Consider the following 20,625-nt stretch of genomic DNA (forward strand, 5'->3'; position numbering starts at 1 on the left):
TGGGGTGGGGCCACAATGGGGGATCAAAGTTTTACATAGGAATATAAAGGAAAAAATCTTCAAAAATCTCCTTCTCAAGAACAGCAAAGCAATGATTAGTCATATTGATATGGAAGCATCATCAGATAGTGTAGATTCAAGTTTGTTCAATTCATGACCCCCGGGCATAGGGTGGGGTCACAATGGGGGATCAAAGTTTTACACAGGAATATATAGGAAAAAATCTTTTAAAATCTTCTTCTCAAGAACAGCAAAGGCTTGTTTAATCATATTGATATGGAAGCATTTTTAGGTAGTGTAGATTCAAGTTTGTTCAAATGATGATCCCTGGGGGTAGGGAGGGGCCACAATTGGGGATCAAAGTTCTACATAGGAATATGTAGAAAAAAACCTTTCAAAATATTCTCAAGAACAACAAAGTCATGTTAAGTAATATTGATATTGAAGCATTTTCAGGTATGTTGATTTAAGTTTGTTCAAATCATGACCCCTGGGGGTAGGGTTGGACCACAATGGGGGAATAAAAGTTTTGCATAGGAATATAAAGGGAAAAAAAACTTGAAAAATCTTCTCAAGAACAGCAAAGCCATGATTAGTCACATTGATATGGAAACATTCTCAGGTAGTGTAGCTTCAAGTTTCTTCAAATGATTACCCCCCCCCCCCACCCCCAGGGGTAGGGTGGGGCCACAATGGGGGATCAAAGTTCTGCATAGGAATATTTAGGCAAAGATATTCTTCTCAACGGAAAAGCCATGTTTAGTGATATTGTTAAGGAATCATCCTCAGGTAGTGTAGATTCAAGTTTGTTCAAATGATGACCCCCCTGGGGGGGTATGGAGGGGCCACAATGGGGGATCAAATTTTTATAAAGGAATATATAGGAAAAAATCTTTAAAAATCTCCTGCTCAAGAACAGCAAAGCCATTTGTTATATTGATATGGAAGCATCCTTAGTTTAAAATTCAAGTCCCCCCCCCCCCACCTGTAAACTTTTCAATACTGAACTGGTATGTGCTTTTTCCTAGCTAATGTGCTCAGGTGAGCGATGTGGCCCATTTGGCTTTTTTTAAAAATATGCATTTAAGTGATAAAGAAATCATTAAATAATTATTCTTTTCACTTGCTGATTGTACAGATAAGCACACTAATTTTCGTACACAAGTACACATTATTCAGTTCATATTCACAACATCTTTGTGATTTGTAGCACCATTCAATGCTTATAGCAATATGAGCTGCATTTTTGAAAATTTTATTTTGCTTTTAAAATGTGCTGTTATGATAAATCTGTATGTAATTTAAACCTTAATGATCATTTAGACTAAAATAAAGCATTTAATTGTTTTCAGAAGAAAGGTTTATGTACAATTGAATGTATAGTATTATATAAGAAATCAATATTGTACAGGACGACAATAATGTAATTTTGTTTCAATCAATGCTTCTAAATAATTCTTTCATCGCAAATATGAACAGCAGAAGTTTATGAATGTTCTTTTTTTTCTGTCATTGAAATTGTTAATTACAATTTTGTCACAAAAATTTCCGACATCAAAGTTGCAGCTCATATTGCTTTAATTAACTAGAAATATGTCCATAGGACAAGAATGCTCTGTCCAAGGTACATTTGTATTGCAACAGTATTAAAAAAAATGTTCCTTCCTTCTTTGGTCCGAGATTGATTTATCCCATCTATTATCTAAATAGCTAAATATTTTTAGCCTCATAATATTGTTTTAAGTTCATTATCTCATACCTAGTTAATTTATATATATGATCTCTAAAGTATGTTTTGTAAATATGCTCTTAAAGGGATTTATCAATGTATGGATTGTTCTGAAGAAATCCTTTAAGGAATTCAAAAATATAAACTAAGAGTAAAATAAAGAAAAATATGTTAAATTCAAGATCATAGAGAAGGTCAAGTTCAAATTTTTTGGACAACTATTTATTTCTTTCCCTAATTTGTATCAGTATACAAATTTAAAGAAAACTTCTTTAACAGTTTCTCTGAAATAAGGCCTAGTGAGGTTAAGGTCATAGGAAAAGCCAAGATCAGAAAATTATGAATTTAGGTTAACAGCATACATGAATTATGAATTTTTATGAAATTGTCTTGAACAGTTTATCTTAAACAAAGATAAATGCAAAATGACATATAGTGGAGTCAATGTCATAGGAAGGTCAATGTCAGAAAAGTGTGGCAAAGTTGTATTGTATCAGGGTCTGAGTTTTGATGAAAATATTATAAACAGTTTCTTCTAAACTTTGCTAAATGCAAACTAAGTGAAAATGAGGTCAAGGTGAAAGGGAAGGTCAAGCTCAGATAATTATGAAACAGTTGGATAGCTCCCACCAATATGTTTCAGTGTACGAGTTTTGATAAAAATGTTGTAAATAGTTACTTTAAGATTGAACTTAACACAAAATAGGAATCTGAAGGAAATTTTGCCAAAATTGAAAAGCTCTCATCAATATGTATCTGTATGCATTTGGTAATATGCTTGAAAACTGAGCTAAACTCACAATAAGGAAATGTAAGGTCAAGGTCACAGGGAAGGTCAAGGACAGAAAATTTTGTCATAATTAAATAGCTCTCATCAATATGTAAATTTTGGTTAAAATATCTTGAACAATTTCTTTTAAACTGAGCTAAACACAAAATAAAGAATAGTGATATCAAAGAAAGGAAAGATCAAGGTTAGAAAATTATGCCATAGTTGCAATATGTGTCAGTGTATGAAATTTGGTTATAATATCTTGAATAGTTTCTTTGAAACTGAACTAAATGCAAAGTGTAATGGACAGACAGAAAGATGTACAGAAGATGGACATGATAAACACTATATGTTCTGGCCATATTCATGGCAGGGTATAAAAATGAACTTCAGTTCACTATAACACTATTATTTTTCACGTACTTGTACTGGTAGTTATGTAAAAGTATTTAAATTTATAGAGAATAAAATAATCTGAACTTATTACAGATGGGTGGTGTTAGAGATATAGTCACACCCACGGCTGATAGTATCATAGAACAGAATTGTGAAGAACCGTCCTCCAAAAGACAGAAGGTTAGCTGATGTGGACGTCACAGTTTTCCTGTGTAAGGTGGCAGAAATTTGTTACGTCTAATAAAAGTACACTAATAATACTCTGAAGAGGAAGAAGTTTATTATACCCCCGCTCCGAAGGAGAGGGGGGTATACTGTTTTACCCTTGTGTGTCTGTCTGTCTGTCTGTCTGTCTGTCTGTCCGTCTGTCTGTCTGTCTGTCCGTAACAAACTTTGGTCGCAGTTTTCTCAGCAACTACTCATCAGAGGTGCTTGAAATGTTAACACACTCTTTGTTTAGGCATGCCATATGGTGGGATTCATTTTTGTACGAATTCGATGTCAACTTCCTGTTTATCCGTGCGTTTGTCCGTACCATACATAACAAACTTTGGTCGCAGTTTTCTCAGCAACTACTCATCACAGGTGCTTGAAATTTTAACACACTCTTTGTTTAGGCATGCCATATGGTGGGATTCATTTTTGTACGAATCCGATGTCAACTTCCTGTTTATCCGTGCGTCTGTCCGTACCACACATAACAAACTTTGGTCGCAGTTTTCTCAGCAACTACTCATCATAGGTGCTTGAAATTTTAACACACTCTTTGTTTAGGCATGCCATATGTTGAGATTCATTTTTGTACGAATCCGATGTCAACTTCCTGTTTATCCGTGCGTCTGTCCGTACCATACAAAACAAATTTTGGTCGTAGTTTTCTCAGCAACTACTCATTGCAGATGCTTCAAATTTTAGCACAATCTTTGTTTAGGCATGCCATATAATAGGATTCATTTTTGGAACAAATCCGATGTCAACTTCCTGTTTATCCGTGCGTCTGTCCGTACCATACATAATAAATTTTGGTCGTAGTTTTCTCAGCAACTACTCATCGCAGATGCTTGAAATTTTTTCTTTGTTTAGGCATGCCATATGTTGGGATTCAGTTTTTACAAATCCGATGTCAATTTCCTGATTATCACTGTGTTTGTCCATAACTGAACTTGTGTATTCACATCAGAGCGGGGGTATTATTAGTGAGCATTGGCTCACAGACTTCTTGTTGTGCTTATTCTTCTCATCAGAAATACATATGTATCTAGATACAACTATGAAAAAGAAACGTTGTCAATCTTGACTGTAAGACAGTTTAATCAGGCAAGATCTTTCCAATTCATCATAAAATTTATATAAGTTCTAGTTTAGCTTCTTCATATAATGTAACTACAGATTTGTTTAATTCATTGCCTCTGAGGCATAGACATGGTCACAATATAATGTCAAAGCTTTACACCTGAATACAGTAAAACACGCTTATAGCGAACACTCTTAAAAATGAATTGATGCTTACAGCAAATTGATTTTCATTCCCCGTGACTTTATAATATATTATGAACCTAATGGATATAACAAATTACGTTTAAAACAAAGCAAAATCATCCATCCCTGACACTTCATTATAAGCATGTTTTACTGTATATATAAAGTAAAAACTTTAGAAATCATGTTTTCTGGAGAACTGGGCCACAATCATATTGATATGCAATCAATTTTATTTTTTTGCAAATCATGGCCTAAGGCCTAAATTGAGCCAAAGCTGTCCATGAACTTTGAAAGGGGAGAGGACAATAAGAGGCTTATTTTCTCTACATGTTTATTTTTCTGGAAGAGAATGTTGACTCATGTGAGCACTGTGGCTCATAGTCCTCTTGTTTATATTTGTTAGTTTGTTTATGAATATGTTAAATAAAGAAATTAAAATAACAGAATATATTATTTATTAATATTTATACATGAAATCAAATACAAAGAAAACCATTCAACAATCAACAATATTAGAACATCAGATTACTTTTTCTTCCCCTTGGCAGATCCCCGACCCCCTTTTCCAGACTTGTTTCCCCCACCCTCGGCAATGTCTATTTTTTTATTGAGGGAATCTTCTGTAACTTTCAGCTGTTCTTCTACGGATAGTTTCATCTTCTTAATTTCCTCAGTTAAGTAACTCTGCACCATTGCCCGTAGTTCCTTGCGTGCTTTGGATTCTTCTAAAAATCAAAAACACATTCATAAATAAAAAATATCAAGTAAGAGGTGATAAGTAAATAACTGATAACTATTTATTATTACTGAAGTAAATTGATTCATTGAGTTATAGATTGTGTGAACTTGACAGGTGCAGATCTAAGATATCAGGAGTCAAGTTTGAGGATCTTCATCCTTTCAAGAGATGAGATCCATCTCTTTGGATCAAGTAATTGTAAGAATAGGTAACAGAAACTTAAGTTTTAAATATATATAAATTTACGAAATGAAACATTTCCTTGTATCCATAGTGTTATTTTGAGTGTTGAAATGGTGACATTATTATTTGTCTATGACTTGAAGGCATTCCATCAGTAATTGTAAAATGAAAGCCTTTCTTGAGATTGATTAATGGGATTGTTCCAGTGAGTTACATTACCTGGTTCTGGTGACTTTGGTTCTTTGGGAGGTTCCTCTGCCGGCTCTGGTTCTGTAGGTTCTGGAGCCTCCTCTGTAGCCAGATCATCTTCTGCTGGGGCCTCGGCAGCTACAAAACAATGCCACTCATTATAGTACTCTATTAAAAGTGGAAAACATCTTCAACATATAAATCAATTTTATTGACTTGGAATGAAAATCTACTTTCCAAGATGCTAAGCAATAGAGTTGAATATGCATTTAAAAGACATCTATAGTTAAATCTATCAGGTTCATACCTTCTGATGGGGGTGGGGTCTCTGGCATTCCTGTATAGGTCAAAGAGAGGTCAAGTCGAACCTGAAAGAGTAAATGGTAATGACTTCATTGACAGGATTTCAAAATTACTTTATGGCATTAAACAAAATATTCAGAATGTTTAAACATACCAGAGGTGTGAAGGCATACTTGTACATCTTGAAGTGTCTGAAGTAAGTGTTGACAGTATACTCTGTAATTTTCCTGATTTCGTCGGGTGTAAATAATTCAATACTGTGTGGGGGTCTCTAACAAACAAAATGTGAAACAATTAAGCCAAGTCATTTTATGAAGGTTAAACAATTATATAAAATACTGTCTGTGTTTGTAAATGTTTCCTGTATTCTTACATTGACAGCATGACAGAGGAGTAGATCTTTGAAATAGTTGAAAGTCTGATCTAGATTTCCAAATGGTGTCTCTGAAAATAAAAGTTATATCCTTGGAATATTTTTAATTCTTATTTTTATGCTTTTGAGATCAATGATCAGCAGAAAAGTAGGGTTTGGTCAATTCTTTTTTTTTTTTGTGGCTTAAATACATATTATAATTAGCAATGTTTCTCTTCATAGCTTTTAATTATCAGAGTTGGCATATCTACCCAACCTCAGATGATTTTTCATTGAAATTCTGGCTTATGATTGGTTGAAGTCTATCATGTGAAGGGAGTGTAATACTTATACATGGTCACTTGAAAATCAGTACACAGTCAATACAGAGTTATTGTTCTTTTGTAACGCAGAACAACTCAAGTTCCTTAAATTTTTTAATTATCAATGGAATAGACATGTCGAAGCTTCATGAGTGTCTGTTGATGTCAGCACACATTATGAACCTTTTTCTCCTTTAACTAAAATTCTTTACAACTGGTGTGTTATTACTGCAAGAAACACTTGCAAAACAATATACATAGCACTGGGTGGTGTCATATTCATAAGCACTGGACTGGAGTGATGAAACATACAGTGGGGAGAAACAATTTAACAAAACGTAGACACCTGAATATACATGTATAATTATGTCATTGATGGGGTAAATCAGTTACATTTTTTTGTAGTGACAGGGTACGGTATAATACCTGATTACTAAATTTCATATTTGACTCGGCTTGGCCTCACCAGGTATGAAATTGACTAACATATCATCCCATATCTATAGTCACTAGTAAACATGTAACTAATAATATCAGGTTTAAGATAATTTAAATCATACATTTAATCATTATAAGTTATATTAAAAGCTACCATAGGTAAAAATGTCCTTTTGGAATATTAAGCCAGAAAATTCCTACCTATGCACACTTCATGTGTTTTCTTCACAATAGAAAAAAATGCAGATGTTTTTTCTTTGGTGAAGTTGTTGTCCCTGGCAAATTGCAGTGTGTAGAAATACAGGTCCATCACAATGCCTGTTTTCAGGTTCTCTTTGTGGTCATCCAAATTGAATACATCAGCCAACACTCTGTAATGTATCACAAACAAATTGATGGACAGTTGAAGCTAATTACCTTAATTTGTTAATTTGAAATTTGCTAAGAGGCTTGTAGATTAATTAAGTAAGAATAATCTAATTGTGTCTCAGGACAAGCCCTCAGACCATCTTTAAAAATAGTTTGTACGTTTGCCCCCTCCCGACTGACTGGCTAAAAATGGCCCAACAGAAAACTTTTTTTTATCCTCCACGAAATGATATATATATATATATTTTTTATTCCTGAATTTTCTTATCCTAGCAACATGTTTGTTGACATTTTCTAGAAAAAAAAAATGTCCCATCTACCTGACTGACCCAATTTTTTTTACCCTGAGTCGGGAGAGGGCAATCAAACATTATTTTAAAGATAGCCTCACCACCGAGTTTTACCTGACTGGGTCTATAGGATATCATTTTAAGGATAAAATGTTCTATCTAACCCTTAGGAAGGGGGACTTTCATGGCGTACTTGAATACTTTTTTTACGATTTGTAATTAAAATAGGTTACTCTAATAAAGCTTTTAATTCATCTCATCTACCAAATTTGATTGTTGGTTTTACCTTCATATTTAGTAAATTTATAATCATACTTTTGACATGTATATTTTCAATTTTTCTGTGATTCAGATTTTGTTTTAATCATATTTCAATTCTTTTTTTTAAGGCTTTTTAAAATTTCTTTTTTACATGCATAATGATCAAAGAGAATGGCATTTCAAGCATGAAAATAAAAAAACAAAAACAAAAAAAGTTTTTTTTTTAAAATTAAATAAACAGTGGATAATGGGTACAGCAAAACTCATTTAGTACGGACACGGATATATATAGCAAATTTAGCAATATAGAAGGTTTTTTGTAATCCCCGGCAAAATCCTTAACAGATCCTTGTAAAATTTTAGGGATATAACGAACTCGGATATAGCAAATTTATGGTTATAGTGAACTGATTTTGAGTCCCCTAGGAGTTAAAAATAACGAAATTTACATCTTTTATAGCCAATTTTCAAAATTTTTAAAATATTGAACTGTCATTAATTTTGAAGGTATTTCTATTTGAAACAGAATTATCCGAAAACTTTTGAACCCCAAGGTAAATTTTATATTTTATATTCCCCTAAATACATTTGGTAGTCATAATTGAATGAAAAAATCTATATTGCAAATTCGCCATGTATATACTTTAAGGAATTAGTTATACGGATATAACAAATTACGGATATAGCGAAGTAAATTCACAGGTCCCCAGAATTTTCCTATTACCGAGTTTTACTGTACCTGGTATGTATAACTGTTTGTGGTACTTTTAATATTTAAGACATAAAAACGTTCAACTTAAATGGATGTTCAAAAGGCATAATTATTAACAAAATATTACATTAAAAGTCTTTGTATTTCAATTAAGTGAAATTGAACATTAATAAATTCACTGGCTTTATGATTGATATACTGTTAGTTCTCTTGTTGAACTTACTGTTTAATGTGATCAGCATTCAGTGATTCATTAATTCTGTCAACATCATTCACTGTCAAGTCAGACCTGAAAAAAAAAGTGTAACGCGCTTCAGAATCTCAAACTGGGAATATATACTTAAATATTTACATTTCCAATAAATTTCCCCTTTGATTCTTTACAAAATAGAAAACAGTTCATTTTCTCATAAACTGCCATGAATGAGCATGAATATCTCAATTGTTATTACATAATACCGTACTTGACGTCAAAACAATAGTGCAAACTGTTTTGCTTTAAAATGACAATTGAATGGCATAATTTGTGGCAACTCCGCAGAAAAATAATGTAAATATAAGAAATGAATTTAATTTTTGAAAATTCATGAGGTGTGGTACATGAACTACAACGCTTCACGCCAGCATATTTATCGTGATGCGCTAACGTAGTTCATGTCCTCATGAATCTTCAAAAATTAAATTCATTTCTTATGCCCTGTTCACACGGAGAGTTTAATTCGCAGTAAATTAATGCGAAGTAAAATGATGTGAATCAAACTAATGCGAATTAAATTGTGTTCACACAACAGCTAATGCGAAGTAAACTAATGCGAATTAAAATTTTATTTCTACAACAAGGCTATTCAGTAAGGCTTTTATGACGTCATTTACAAATCACGTCATTTTGTGCAGAGCAGATATACATTTGACATATGCATAGTGTCTGTATACATTTTAGTGATTAACATAATTTTCCTTTGTTTTCCACTCAAAAATAACGCAAATACCTATATTTGACCACTGACTTGTGGCATGTGACTTAATTCTGCCCTTCCGCATGCGTCAAAATTTAATTCGAATTAGCTTCTCTTAGCGTTCACTCGGAGCTAATGCGAAGTAATGTAATGCGCAGTAAACTAATTGGAATTAAACTAATTCGCATATTCTCCATGGATCAAATTTAATTCGCAGTAACTTACATTTAATTCGAATTAAACTCTCCTTGTGAACAGGGCATAAAATGTACCTCCATACACATTTTTTAAAAAAAAAAAACAGAGATTTTTCAAATATAAAATTCTTTAGTTTTACAATATCCTACACATGTAGCATCATTCATAAAAAATTAAACTACTCAGATTCCATGACATGGGATGTTTGACACATTCTTTATTTAACCTTTACATATTATTTGTTACCAGTATATTGAATAAAAATTAGTTTCATTCTTACCAAACACAGACTTTAGCCTTGTGACTTCTTGGCTAAAAAAAAAAGTGTAAATTAATCAAGATTTACGATTAAATTTTGTATTGATAGATTATGTATTGAGTTATAGGGATTTACTCAGTTCGTTTGCATATACCATTGTTATGCGATTACATGTAATGTCTTTCTAAATATATTATTTCAAAAATCAATGCTTTTAGTTTTAATGCCTAGTAAAATCATGAAGGAATAAGTTGATACTGCTTCAAGTAAAGCATTTACCTGTATTAGTTTTGGCACTTCGCTTGGGCCTTCTGTATTTTCACTCAACAGCATTATCAGGCCAATTATAAGCAAGAAAAGGAGATGTATGTGATATATTTATTGTTGCTAAGGAATGACTCCGAAATCTTCATGCGTATACCACACCCGATCAAATAATCATCGAAGGCAATCGTATTTTTCCGGAATATATCGATGAGCTACGAAGAAAACATCGACCATTTCCGATAAGTCACGTGATTCCGAAAAAACGCACGCGTTTGTATCACGTGATATATAGCCGGACAGAAAAGCGACAATGGCGGATGCAAGTCGTAAGTATACTTGTTTTTGAAATTTTATACATGCATGAAATAAAAGGATCAACTATCATGTTAGGAAAAAATAAGATAACGCTTTAACGATACAATTAGTATGTAGCATTTTCACTTCCATGTAGTATTAATCGTGTTTTCTTTATAACAATGGCCATGCGCACACTGTGCTGCGGAAAAGGTAGGGCATGATTATAATGTGATGATACTTTTCTTTTTCAGAATACAGTTATTCTACAGCCGCTGGCGGGTGAGTTGATTGGTGAAATTTTTCGAAGCATTATGATAAATGAATAATACATTGTATATCCTTTGTCTTCATGTCTACTCATCTTCCGAAGGAACAGATGATATTGCGTTTTGAATAATGCTAAAACCATGTAGCGTTAGGGCAGTTTTTAGACACTGATGTTTTTAAGAGCCTTTTATACTCTGCACACTTAAGAGTTCTGATTTTGTGGTATTTTTATGCAGATTGAGTAATCTGCTCTTTGATCTAGAATAAAATAAATATTGAAATGTACAGTTTATTACTTCATTTGTGATCAAATCAAGCATCCATGACATTTTATAAATAGGCCAAGATGAATAGATTGAACACTTCAATTGAAGGTGTTTTGCCCACTTAAGTAAACAACAGTGATTTTTATTCATAATTCATTGTCTGAACATTTTTCCTGGGGGTAAATGCAAGGTACCCTATGTTGGAAATGTAATAGATTAGATAGAATGTTCTATTCTTAAAATGATATTGTTCTATGGACCCAGTTTAAAGATGGAATTTGTTCAGTGCATGGCAATGTAGCAAAATAAACACAGGCGATAACTCTAACTCTGCATTTTCTATGAACAATCCAGAGAATTCTGAATATCAACATAGCGTGTAAATTTGAAGTGAGGAAAAAAACGTTGAGAAAATGAGTTGCATTTTTATATTTTTATGGATTATGTTTTAGGTTAAAAGGCATATACTATCTCAAAAAAGTTAGTTATGATTAATTTGGTAGTTATTTTGCAGTGCAACTCCTTTTGTATTCTTCAAAATCATTTTAGAGCGGATCCGCTCTGATTTGCTACATTGCAAGTATATGGGACAAATTCTTACTGTGGTGAGGGCTTGTCCTGAGACACAGTGATAGATAAGCTCAATATTTACACACTATAATTTTATCAATGTCCAAAAAAAATCTTTTCCTTCAGGTCCCCAAGTCTTGTATCAAAAAAGCAAACACACATTTACATTTGAAAAAGACAATATCTTCTTCATTTCTCTTGCACTGAATAAAGGTATGTTTTTAATTCTGTAGCTATGGTGGTTATGGTGGTCAGTCAACAGATGCTAGTGCTTATGGACAGCAGCCAGGAGGAACATATGGACAGACGGTAAGATTTTATAAGAAAATTAATGAATCTTTACTTCGTTCTACATTTAGAATAACTAAAGCCAAATAAAATGACATTTTTTAGGCAACTCAAGGGTATCAACAGCAAGGTTACACAGGTTATGACCAAAGTGCTTATGGACAGCAAGCTGGCCAGACTGCAGGTGCCCAGAGTGCAAGCTATGGACAGCAGCCCGCAGCTCAGGGGTCATATGATTCATCAGGAGGATATGGAAGCCAGCAGCAGTATGGACAGCAACAACAGAGTGGATATGGTCAGCAAGGAGGTAAGTTTTCAATGAAGCCCTCTTGTCTTGTTGAGTAGTGTAGTCTTTTTATCATTCAATATTTTTATGTTGTAAATTGCGTCAATGGTTTTACAGCTGGACAAACTTCTCAAAACTATGCATCATATGTTCAACAAGGAGGTAATTTTTTATTTGTTTCTTGACAACAAGGTTTGGGTTATTATTGATGAGTATTCATCCTTTGTCAGAGTTTAAGCCATTTTATCATGTGCTTGGTAATAAGATACAAGGTCTTTTTATGCATTTCCCTTTTCTTTCGACTGGAAGGTTCACTATGTCAGGTTTCATGTACATATGAATGTGAAAGGTTTTGCATGCACAAGTATTATATATTGTTCTTTTTAATTGAATGTAAAGAATTTACATGTTTATTCCAATTTTACTGATTTATTTGTATTAAAAAGGTTATTGTAAGTTTAAATAGATTAAAATTTTGAGGTATTGTATAAGAATGAAAAGCATGACAAGTTTGTAATGAAAGTGGTAGAATTCAGCCATTATGACAAGTATTTTTTTAAATTTACAAAGCCAGGGTCTGTGCAGTCCACTAAAAAGAAAATGTCCCGACACATAGGCATTGTAGTTAATTCTATTATCTTCTTTTTCATAATGTTTTGCTATTAAATAGAATGATGTATTGTTCTTATTGTATTGACTTTTATCAGCCTGGCAGCAGATCATTTTGTCAACTAATTCATCAAAAAGTGGGCACTCTGACTTCTCATGGTGGCTGAAAGTTTGTAATGGAAGTTGTACAATTTTTGTTCAATATATATTTTTATTCTTGTTAAACATATATTTTTTTTCTTCTAAAAAAAGCATTAGTATATGCATTTACAACAAAGGTGTACATATATTTGGTAAACTTGGTTATTTAACCCTGTTTACTGCTAAATTTTCAGCTCAGGGTAGTCAAGGCTCTTATGGATCATATGGTCAACAATCTGGTGTAATGAACACTCAGCAGTCAGGTAATTAATGGTTCTGTGTTCAGGTGGGCAAATTTACAAAGGTAAACATCATAATGGCTCCAGGACAGAAATATCATCATGTATTCAAAATGATGTACATAGTTTCCTTAATTTTTTTGTACATATGTTTATATCAGGACACATTTAAAATAAGAATTTGGTATTTTTTGATGTGAAAAACTAAGTATATTGCAATTTTGTTCAACTTTTTGCAGTACAATATGTATTCAGAAAAAAGGCAGCAATACATTTGAAGCCAGTCAATCAATTTAACTTGTAGTTCATAGTTCAACTTCCATCTTGTTTTTAGCCAAAGTATACATGTCTCTCTGTTACAGAACAGGCTTGGCATGTGGAGCGACTTCATGTCAATTATTTTGGATGAAATGGGAGATGCAATAATCGTTAAATTCAATTTGTCGGGTCACTTGGGTGTCTTTCCTGTCAAGTCTTTTTCCATTTGAAAAATATTGCTGTTCTAACTGAATTGTAAAGATTCATATGACATGACACCTAATTTTTTGCTTTGAATGATATGGGTCCATATCCTTTTTTTTCAAGCTGTTGCTTAATCAAGGGTATATTTATTTTAGTAAAACCTTTTTTTTGTAACCAAAATTATGTTAGTTGGGCCAAAGTTTTTATTTTTTTTTGGTTTACGATTTTCTGTCTCAAAAAAATGCATTGGGTGGTCGGAAAATAAAAATAATTTAGGATTCAACAGTTTCATTTCAAAATACCATCAATGTTTATTTTAATAAAAATAATACACGTCAATAGTACTTTTAAGTTTTATTGTCTAGATCACATAACTCTTTTAATTTAATTTTGATTCATTTCTAACTTTAGACTGAATGTCATTTTCAATTACATATATAGTTCTGATTTTTGTTCGTCAATCAGTGCTTGGTTCATGATGTTCAACTTCTTTTTGTGCTCTTCAGTGATATGTGATGTGCAGTGTTTTCCCCAGATCGTTTTTGCATGGCGGTACCGCCATGCATTCACGATCCCCCGCCATGCATCACACATTGCCGCTATGCTTCCCGCTATGCATGAATTATTAAAGGTAGACTATTTTAAGAAGATATACTTTGAAATTGTTATCAGTTATTAATCTTTCAATAAAACAATTCAAATCACTAGAATCACAGCGTGTACTGTACACATGTTGCGCACCTGTGGTGAATTTGATGTGAATCGCGGTACTTGGTATGATGCAATAGTTGTCTATTTATGTTTATTGCAATTTACTGATATGTTACTAAGTACTAAGCTTTTATTTGATTAAAAATATTTATAAGCAGGAAAAATTTATTAATTGCTGTCAGATACTACACACGGTGAAAGTAATACACTTGTTATATGCACATGTGGGTTTTTCCAACATCCACAGGTCATTCTATAAATAGCATTGATGTTCTGACATCAAAAATGACTCATTAGTTAAACACTTAATTTTAAAGCTATTTTTTAGCATAAATATGCTTAAAATAAACATGTCCAATAAATATTATCATTGTTTATTTACTCTATGAACTATGGGCTAATACTTCGTTCAAGTGCACATGCTTGACCTACATTCAACAGCTTACGTTGAATAAAAACAAAATCAGACACCAGTGTACTAAATATGTTGTCACAGTATTTACATGTAAGCAATGGTGCTACATAATGTGCACCCTTTTTGTTTAAAAATGACTGTAAAAGTAGGGACATCCAAAAGAAAAAAAATGTAGTAAATAAGAAAAAAAAGGGGGGGGGGGGTCACTAGGGGCTTATTCAGTTTGTAGAATGCAAGAATAACACAGCACATAAACATGATAAAAAGACAGTGGCGTAGATATATTTTTATAAAGGAGAACTCAATTGTTTAGCTTATTTAAAAGTTATATTGACAATATATTCAAAATATATCATTTAAATTTAAAAAAATATATAAATGAATGAATTTGTATTTTTCATTTATTAAATATAAATTCAGATACATGCACAAATAACACAACAAGACACGCTTCACACCGTCAATTCAGCAAAATTCCCCCCATGCATTGAAAATTTTCTGGGGAAAACACTGATGTGTTATAAACCTCGGTATCCCCACAAACTAAAAATAAGGATCCAAATTTAAGTCAAATTTAGATTGAAGAAAAATACAATTTAATTGTTTAACAATATCAGAAGTAATTGATGTTGAAATAAAGGTTATGATAATTTGATCATGCAGCTATCAAATTTAATGTTCAACCTGCGGTACAAAAGCCTAATAATTTCTCAAGTCCTTCTTTAAATTTTTGTTATGTACCTGCACAGTAGGCGATGCTCATTATTTACTTAGTAATTCAAAGGGCTTTGATCTCAGTTGAGTATGAAATTTGCAAAGATTTGTATATTGAATTTACTTCTATAAATTAACAAATGTTTTATACACATTTGAATTTATCCAGTGAAATACCGGTCAGAGTTACTTCAACTAAGATGTATCTCTCTAACACTAAATTGGCCTAACTGTTATCCATGGATTTATCAGCCTGTTTTGGGAAACACCATTTTTGGGGAATTGGGAATAAATTATCGGCTATTTGATGAAATTGGAAAAAATTTAAAATGTTACTTTAATCCTGTATTCAGGGGCAATTCATTTAACATTTCAGCATGAACTCTAATTTGGGCAACCAAACAACAATTAAATATGATCCATCTTCATCATACAAGATCAATTATGAATAATAGATTAATAAAAGTAAATTGAACTTCAATGAGTGTAAAGCATTTATACAACTTAGGGTAGTACATGTGTGTATGAGGTTTCAATTTAGGTCATATAGTATTTGTTTCTGGAGATTATAAACCTCCTGCAAAAAATTATACTAAGTACACATTTTCTAAAAGTCCTCTTTTAATATGTATTAATGCATTGAAAATATATTTTCCTATCTGAAATAATGCCTAAAGTCCTTACCATTCACTCGCAGATCAATTGAGTGGGTGGAAATAAGTTAATAAATCTATATAATTACACAATATCATCTTATTTTTAGAAAAACAGAGGAAATTGGATTAAAAGTTGGCGATGTTTTTACAGTGTTTTTAAACGTGTTATGACTGTAGCTTTGCTAAATGAGTTAAATAGATGTGTTTTTTCAAGATAATTAAAAATAAAAGCATTGTTCACCAATTGGCAAAAAATACTGCCAAATTGGGAAAAACTGAACTCATTTTCAATTGGGAATGGGGCCGAATTTCGGCCCCTGAGAAGGCACTGATAAATCCCTGTTATCTATAGGTGTAACCGTGTCTGCTAGGTCGAGCAGGGTTGGGCATAAACTCTGGGCATAAACTCTCCAATATTACGGTATGAATTTAGCCAATTGAGACATTGCAAGTGGAGAAAGGGATCATGCATCCAAGATTTTATTCACTTTTCCATGCAAAAAAAGTTCTTTAAGTGTGTGTCATTGCTTTCAGTGAGGAATTACCTTGTTACATGACAGAACCGCCATTTTTGGTTTGCACGTGTTTATTTACGGTCACCTAAATGTTTGTAAATGTCTCATATATTTATAAGCGCTTATTCGACTAAGATGCATTCTAAAATTTAAAACCCACCAGTTCAGCTGAGAAAAATCCGGAAAAATATGTCGGAAAAAGACATTATTTTTATTTTCATGATTGGTGAAAATTAGGATCGGCAGAATCGTAAACCAAAAGAAAAAAAACTTTGGCCTTGTTTTCTTTCAAATCTCTAAATGTTTGGAATGCTTACAGCAAGGGTTGATAATATTATTAAGCATTGAATTTGGGGATTTTTATACATTATAAAATCAGGTATTTTGTAGCTGACAATTTTAATGAAACGGTCAAATTTTACATGTATGTTGATCCAGATATTTTCAAGTAAAAAGGTTTTAAAATAGGATCATTGGTCTTTTGATGTATTTACTTCAATCATAAAGAATCTTGTAGTTGTACAGACAGTAAGCAAATAGATCTAAGATCTAATGCTATAATTCATAGGTACAATAATCTGGTTGGGGTTTGACAATTACTGTGGCAGACTTTGCCAGTTTTTGAAATTGTTTTATTTTCAAGGGTTTTTAACTGAAAGGAAGGGAATTTCAGCAAGAAAAATATACGTTTTGCAATACTAGTAAATGTTGCAAGATATGCTGTAATTTTTACAATTGACATCTTTTTGTTTTGTTTTCTGTTTGGATTTAAAAAATCTGTTGTATGAAGTACAAGTGAGATTCAATGCTTTTCATTAGAAACTTTTTGTGTAGTAATCGATACCATGTGTGGAAATGTGTGGAATAGGAATATGTCAGAGGAATAGAGAATTTGATCCCCCTAACCCTCTTAAAAATCTACATGTTATTTACATTATTTTTTCTTATTTGGGTTATTTTAGGTTATCAGACCCAATCACAAGGTGGAGCAGGGTCATATGGTGGACAGAGTGGGGGATACGGACAACAAAGTGGAGGTAAGTCACCCCAAACCAGGTACAGTAAAACAACAAAAAACACCGGGGTTAAACTAACACAGCACTTACTGGGTTCTTGTAAAAATTGTCTTGGTACAGATTAATAGAGAAATATGATCTGCTTGTATAGAATATACATGAGACACCTGGGGATTTAACTAAAGACCTTGTAACTTACAGGTTATCAGGCCCAGGCATCGGGTGGTGGGGGATATGGTCAGCAGAGTGGGGGTCAGGCTGGAAGCTATGGAGGGGGACCACAGTCAGGGGGTGGTGGTTATGGTGGAGGAAGTTACGGATCTCAGGATAACTACAGACAAGACCGGGGCGGGGGATATGGTGACCGTGGGGGCATGAGAGGTAAGGAGTTAAAGATGGGATTATTCTTATTAATTTAGATAATTATGAATGTATTCATTGGTTTGAAAGACTAGAATTAAATAGAGTTACAATCTTGTTGGTGAATACTTTGATGGCCTTACTGAGTGTAAGAGGTAAAACTTGATTTGTGCAGTTCAATCAATTTGAAAAGTGTAAACTTGTGTGAATAAATTGCTATGCTTTGTACATAGGATCTCTTTATTTTTTTCACAGGTGGTCGCGGTGGAGGAAGAGATGGTGGGGGTGGATATGGGTAGGTTACTTTTCATTAGGTCTTTATTTTTTAAGAAGGGTAAGCGCACAATAGGCGTAAACATATTGGGAAAGAAATGTTAATAGGTTTAAAAGCTGGCAACTGTTGCATGCAAGTCAAATGGTGAAAAACTTTAATTTGATATATATTGATTTGAATCTAGATGCAAGGTGAAAAAAAAGGTGAATTCCTGAATAAGATTAAAAAAAAAGAGAGAGTTAAACTGAAAAGCAAAAAAAAAAAGTGTTTGAATTAGATTTGGAGAGGTTATATATATGAATTGAGTGTATGTATATAATTTAACCCATATATGCAATTTTAGAGTCTATTTCCAACAGGTGACCATATGAATCGATGTTGACTATGTATTTTGTTGCAAAAAATTTGTGACCTAATTGAAGGTTTGGTGTAGTAAAAAGCACTCTTCTGTGCTGAACAAATTAGGGTTAAAAATTGGACTCGCTGGTACAGAGAAGGTCCCTGCCCTGTCCCTTCTAAATTATAGTCCCAATCCTGTTTCTACTAAATCTGCAGCCATTTAAATGAAATGACTATAAAGGTTCATTTGCAGACATGATTTTTATTTTGCTCAGCACTTTCAATTGAGAAGTGTCAAGTTTGTAAAACTGCACTTTGTCCAGAATAGCAATAAGGTGTCTATAAACAGTGGTATTTGAAAAGGATGACATGCATAAATGGACAACCCGAAATCAACAGTAATATTAAGAGATCAGAAGATTTCTTCTGTCATGTAAGCACTTTGTATGTACATGTATTGGTTTTTATTTCAATTCAATTTATTGACATCATCATGGCATACAGTCAATATAACAAATGACAGCCAACGGGGAAAAATATAATGGTTACAGAATGCAAGACAAATTCACTCAATTCTTTTTAGTCCATGGATTTGTTTTCTCGGCATAAAGTATCTATCTAAATGGCTACATAAATGTTTTGAAGTAATATAATCACACAGGTTTATAATTTTTTTAATGGAATCAGTACCATGGTATAATTTATCACTAGAAATATCATAACATTGAAGTCAAAGTTTGTCATACACAGGACATAGTTTTTCACTAGAAATATCATAATATTGAAATCAAAGTTTGTCAAACACAGGGCATAGTTTTTCACTAGAAATATCATAATATTGAAATCAAAGTTTGTCATACACAGGACATAGTTTTTCACTAGAAATATCATAATATTGAAATCAAAGTTTGTCAAACACAGGGCATAGTTTTTATTGAAGATTGAAAATCTTGCTTTGCCATGAAGTGTAGCTTTTTTTTTTTTCAAAGCTGACCCTTTGTGAAGTATATTAAGTTCATGTCTATCAGTATGCTCATCCTCTGGAGAATGCACACTTAGACTTACACCCTCTCTAGTTAATTTGTAGCCACTACATTTACATCTGTATAGAAATGTCATCGTGTTTGTAGAGATCATCTACGTACATCACAAAGATGTCATGATAAGAGGTTTCTTAAGCTGACATTTAATTTATTATTTATTGAATTGGCTTTATAATATGATGTTTTTGAAGCAACAAAACATTTTTTAATAAATTTTATTTTACATCGTGATATAATAGAAATTTATTTTAGTTCAGTTTGATAATTTTAGAGAAAAACAATTTCCTTCAGAACCAGGTCTATTGTATATCAGAATGTTTTCCCTCAGCATCAATATTTTGCCTTTAATGGATGAAACATTTTATGGACTATAAAATATAATAAATATCCCTTAGCAGTTGTCTATAATTGGGGCTGCTGAAAGGCCCCATTCTTGATTTAAAGCAGGTACCATTTTTTCCAGCAAAATGTTAATTTTCCCATTTGTCATAACTCCCGGCTAAACTTGCTACACTTGTTCCTGTGTATTACAAAACTGGACTAAAGTTGACTAGAAAACATCAAAATCCAGAGTTTGACGAGTTATAACATATAATGATTTTCCCAGTATTTCCCATGATGTTGCAAATTGTCCCATTCTTAACAACACTGGTCCCTTTGCCAAAGAGTGTTATAGAGCCCTGCTGTTATAAATGTTATTGTGTTATGAGAGTGGATTATGAATTAGTAGAATAAACTATAGAGATCTATTTACTGTTAAATATCTTTAAATGTGACTAAAGTTTTTTGTGAAGAAAGTTTATTTATTGAAGAGAAAAGCAACAGTGATGAATCTTGAGTCGATCAAAGAAGATGCATCATAAAGTTACATTTAACATGTATGTGTATCATATTAAGCATTTAATCTTTAAAAGCCCCTAAGCATGATTCCTTGTAATT

The 20,625-nt window shown here is 32.7% G+C and overlaps 2 protein-coding genes across 2 annotated transcripts in view; one reads left to right on the forward strand and one right to left on the reverse strand.

Moving 5' to 3' along the window:
- Positions 1–20,625, forward strand: part of LOC133197011 (uncharacterized) — a 73,793-nt gene that overhangs the window by 45,676 nt on the left and 7,492 nt on the right. Inside the window, exons 25-34 of the mRNA XM_061332851.1 lie at positions 2,991–3,081; positions 5,233–5,310; positions 10,767–10,794; positions 11,852–11,927; positions 12,012–12,213; positions 12,310–12,354; positions 13,137–13,205; positions 17,617–17,691; positions 17,872–18,051; positions 18,286–18,325. Coding sequence (XP_061188835.1) covers positions 2,991–3,081; positions 5,233–5,310; positions 10,767–10,794; positions 11,852–11,927; positions 12,012–12,213; positions 12,310–12,354; positions 13,137–13,205; positions 17,617–17,691; positions 17,872–18,051; positions 18,286–18,325 — 884 coding nt within the window. The remainder of the gene's footprint in view (positions 1–2,990; positions 3,082–5,232; positions 5,311–10,766; positions 10,795–11,851; positions 11,928–12,011; positions 12,214–12,309; positions 12,355–13,136; positions 13,206–17,616; positions 17,692–17,871; positions 18,052–18,285; positions 18,326–20,625) is intronic.
- LOC133196681 (cilia- and flagella-associated protein 119-like) lies at positions 4,902–10,336 on the reverse strand. The gene is made up of 9 exons (XM_061332540.1): positions 10,231–10,336; positions 9,973–10,004; positions 8,762–8,827; positions 7,108–7,277; positions 6,167–6,237; positions 5,948–6,064; positions 5,798–5,858; positions 5,521–5,628; positions 4,902–5,104 (listed from the first exon to the last, which is right to left on the reverse strand). The coding sequence occupies exons 1-9, from the start codon at positions 10,282–10,284 to the stop codon at positions 4,905–4,907; spliced, it is 879 nt and encodes a 292-aa protein (XP_061188524.1). The 5' UTR covers positions 10,285–10,336; the 3' UTR covers positions 4,902–4,904.

The sequence above is a fragment of the Saccostrea echinata genome, unplaced genomic scaffold (genome assembly GCF_033153115.1).
Source record: "Saccostrea echinata isolate AGI-Se365-2 ecotype Australia unplaced genomic scaffold, CSIRO_AGI_Sech_v1 ptg000030l, whole genome shotgun sequence".
Classification (NCBI taxonomy): domain Eukaryota; kingdom Metazoa; phylum Mollusca; class Bivalvia; order Ostreida; family Ostreidae; genus Saccostrea; species Saccostrea echinata.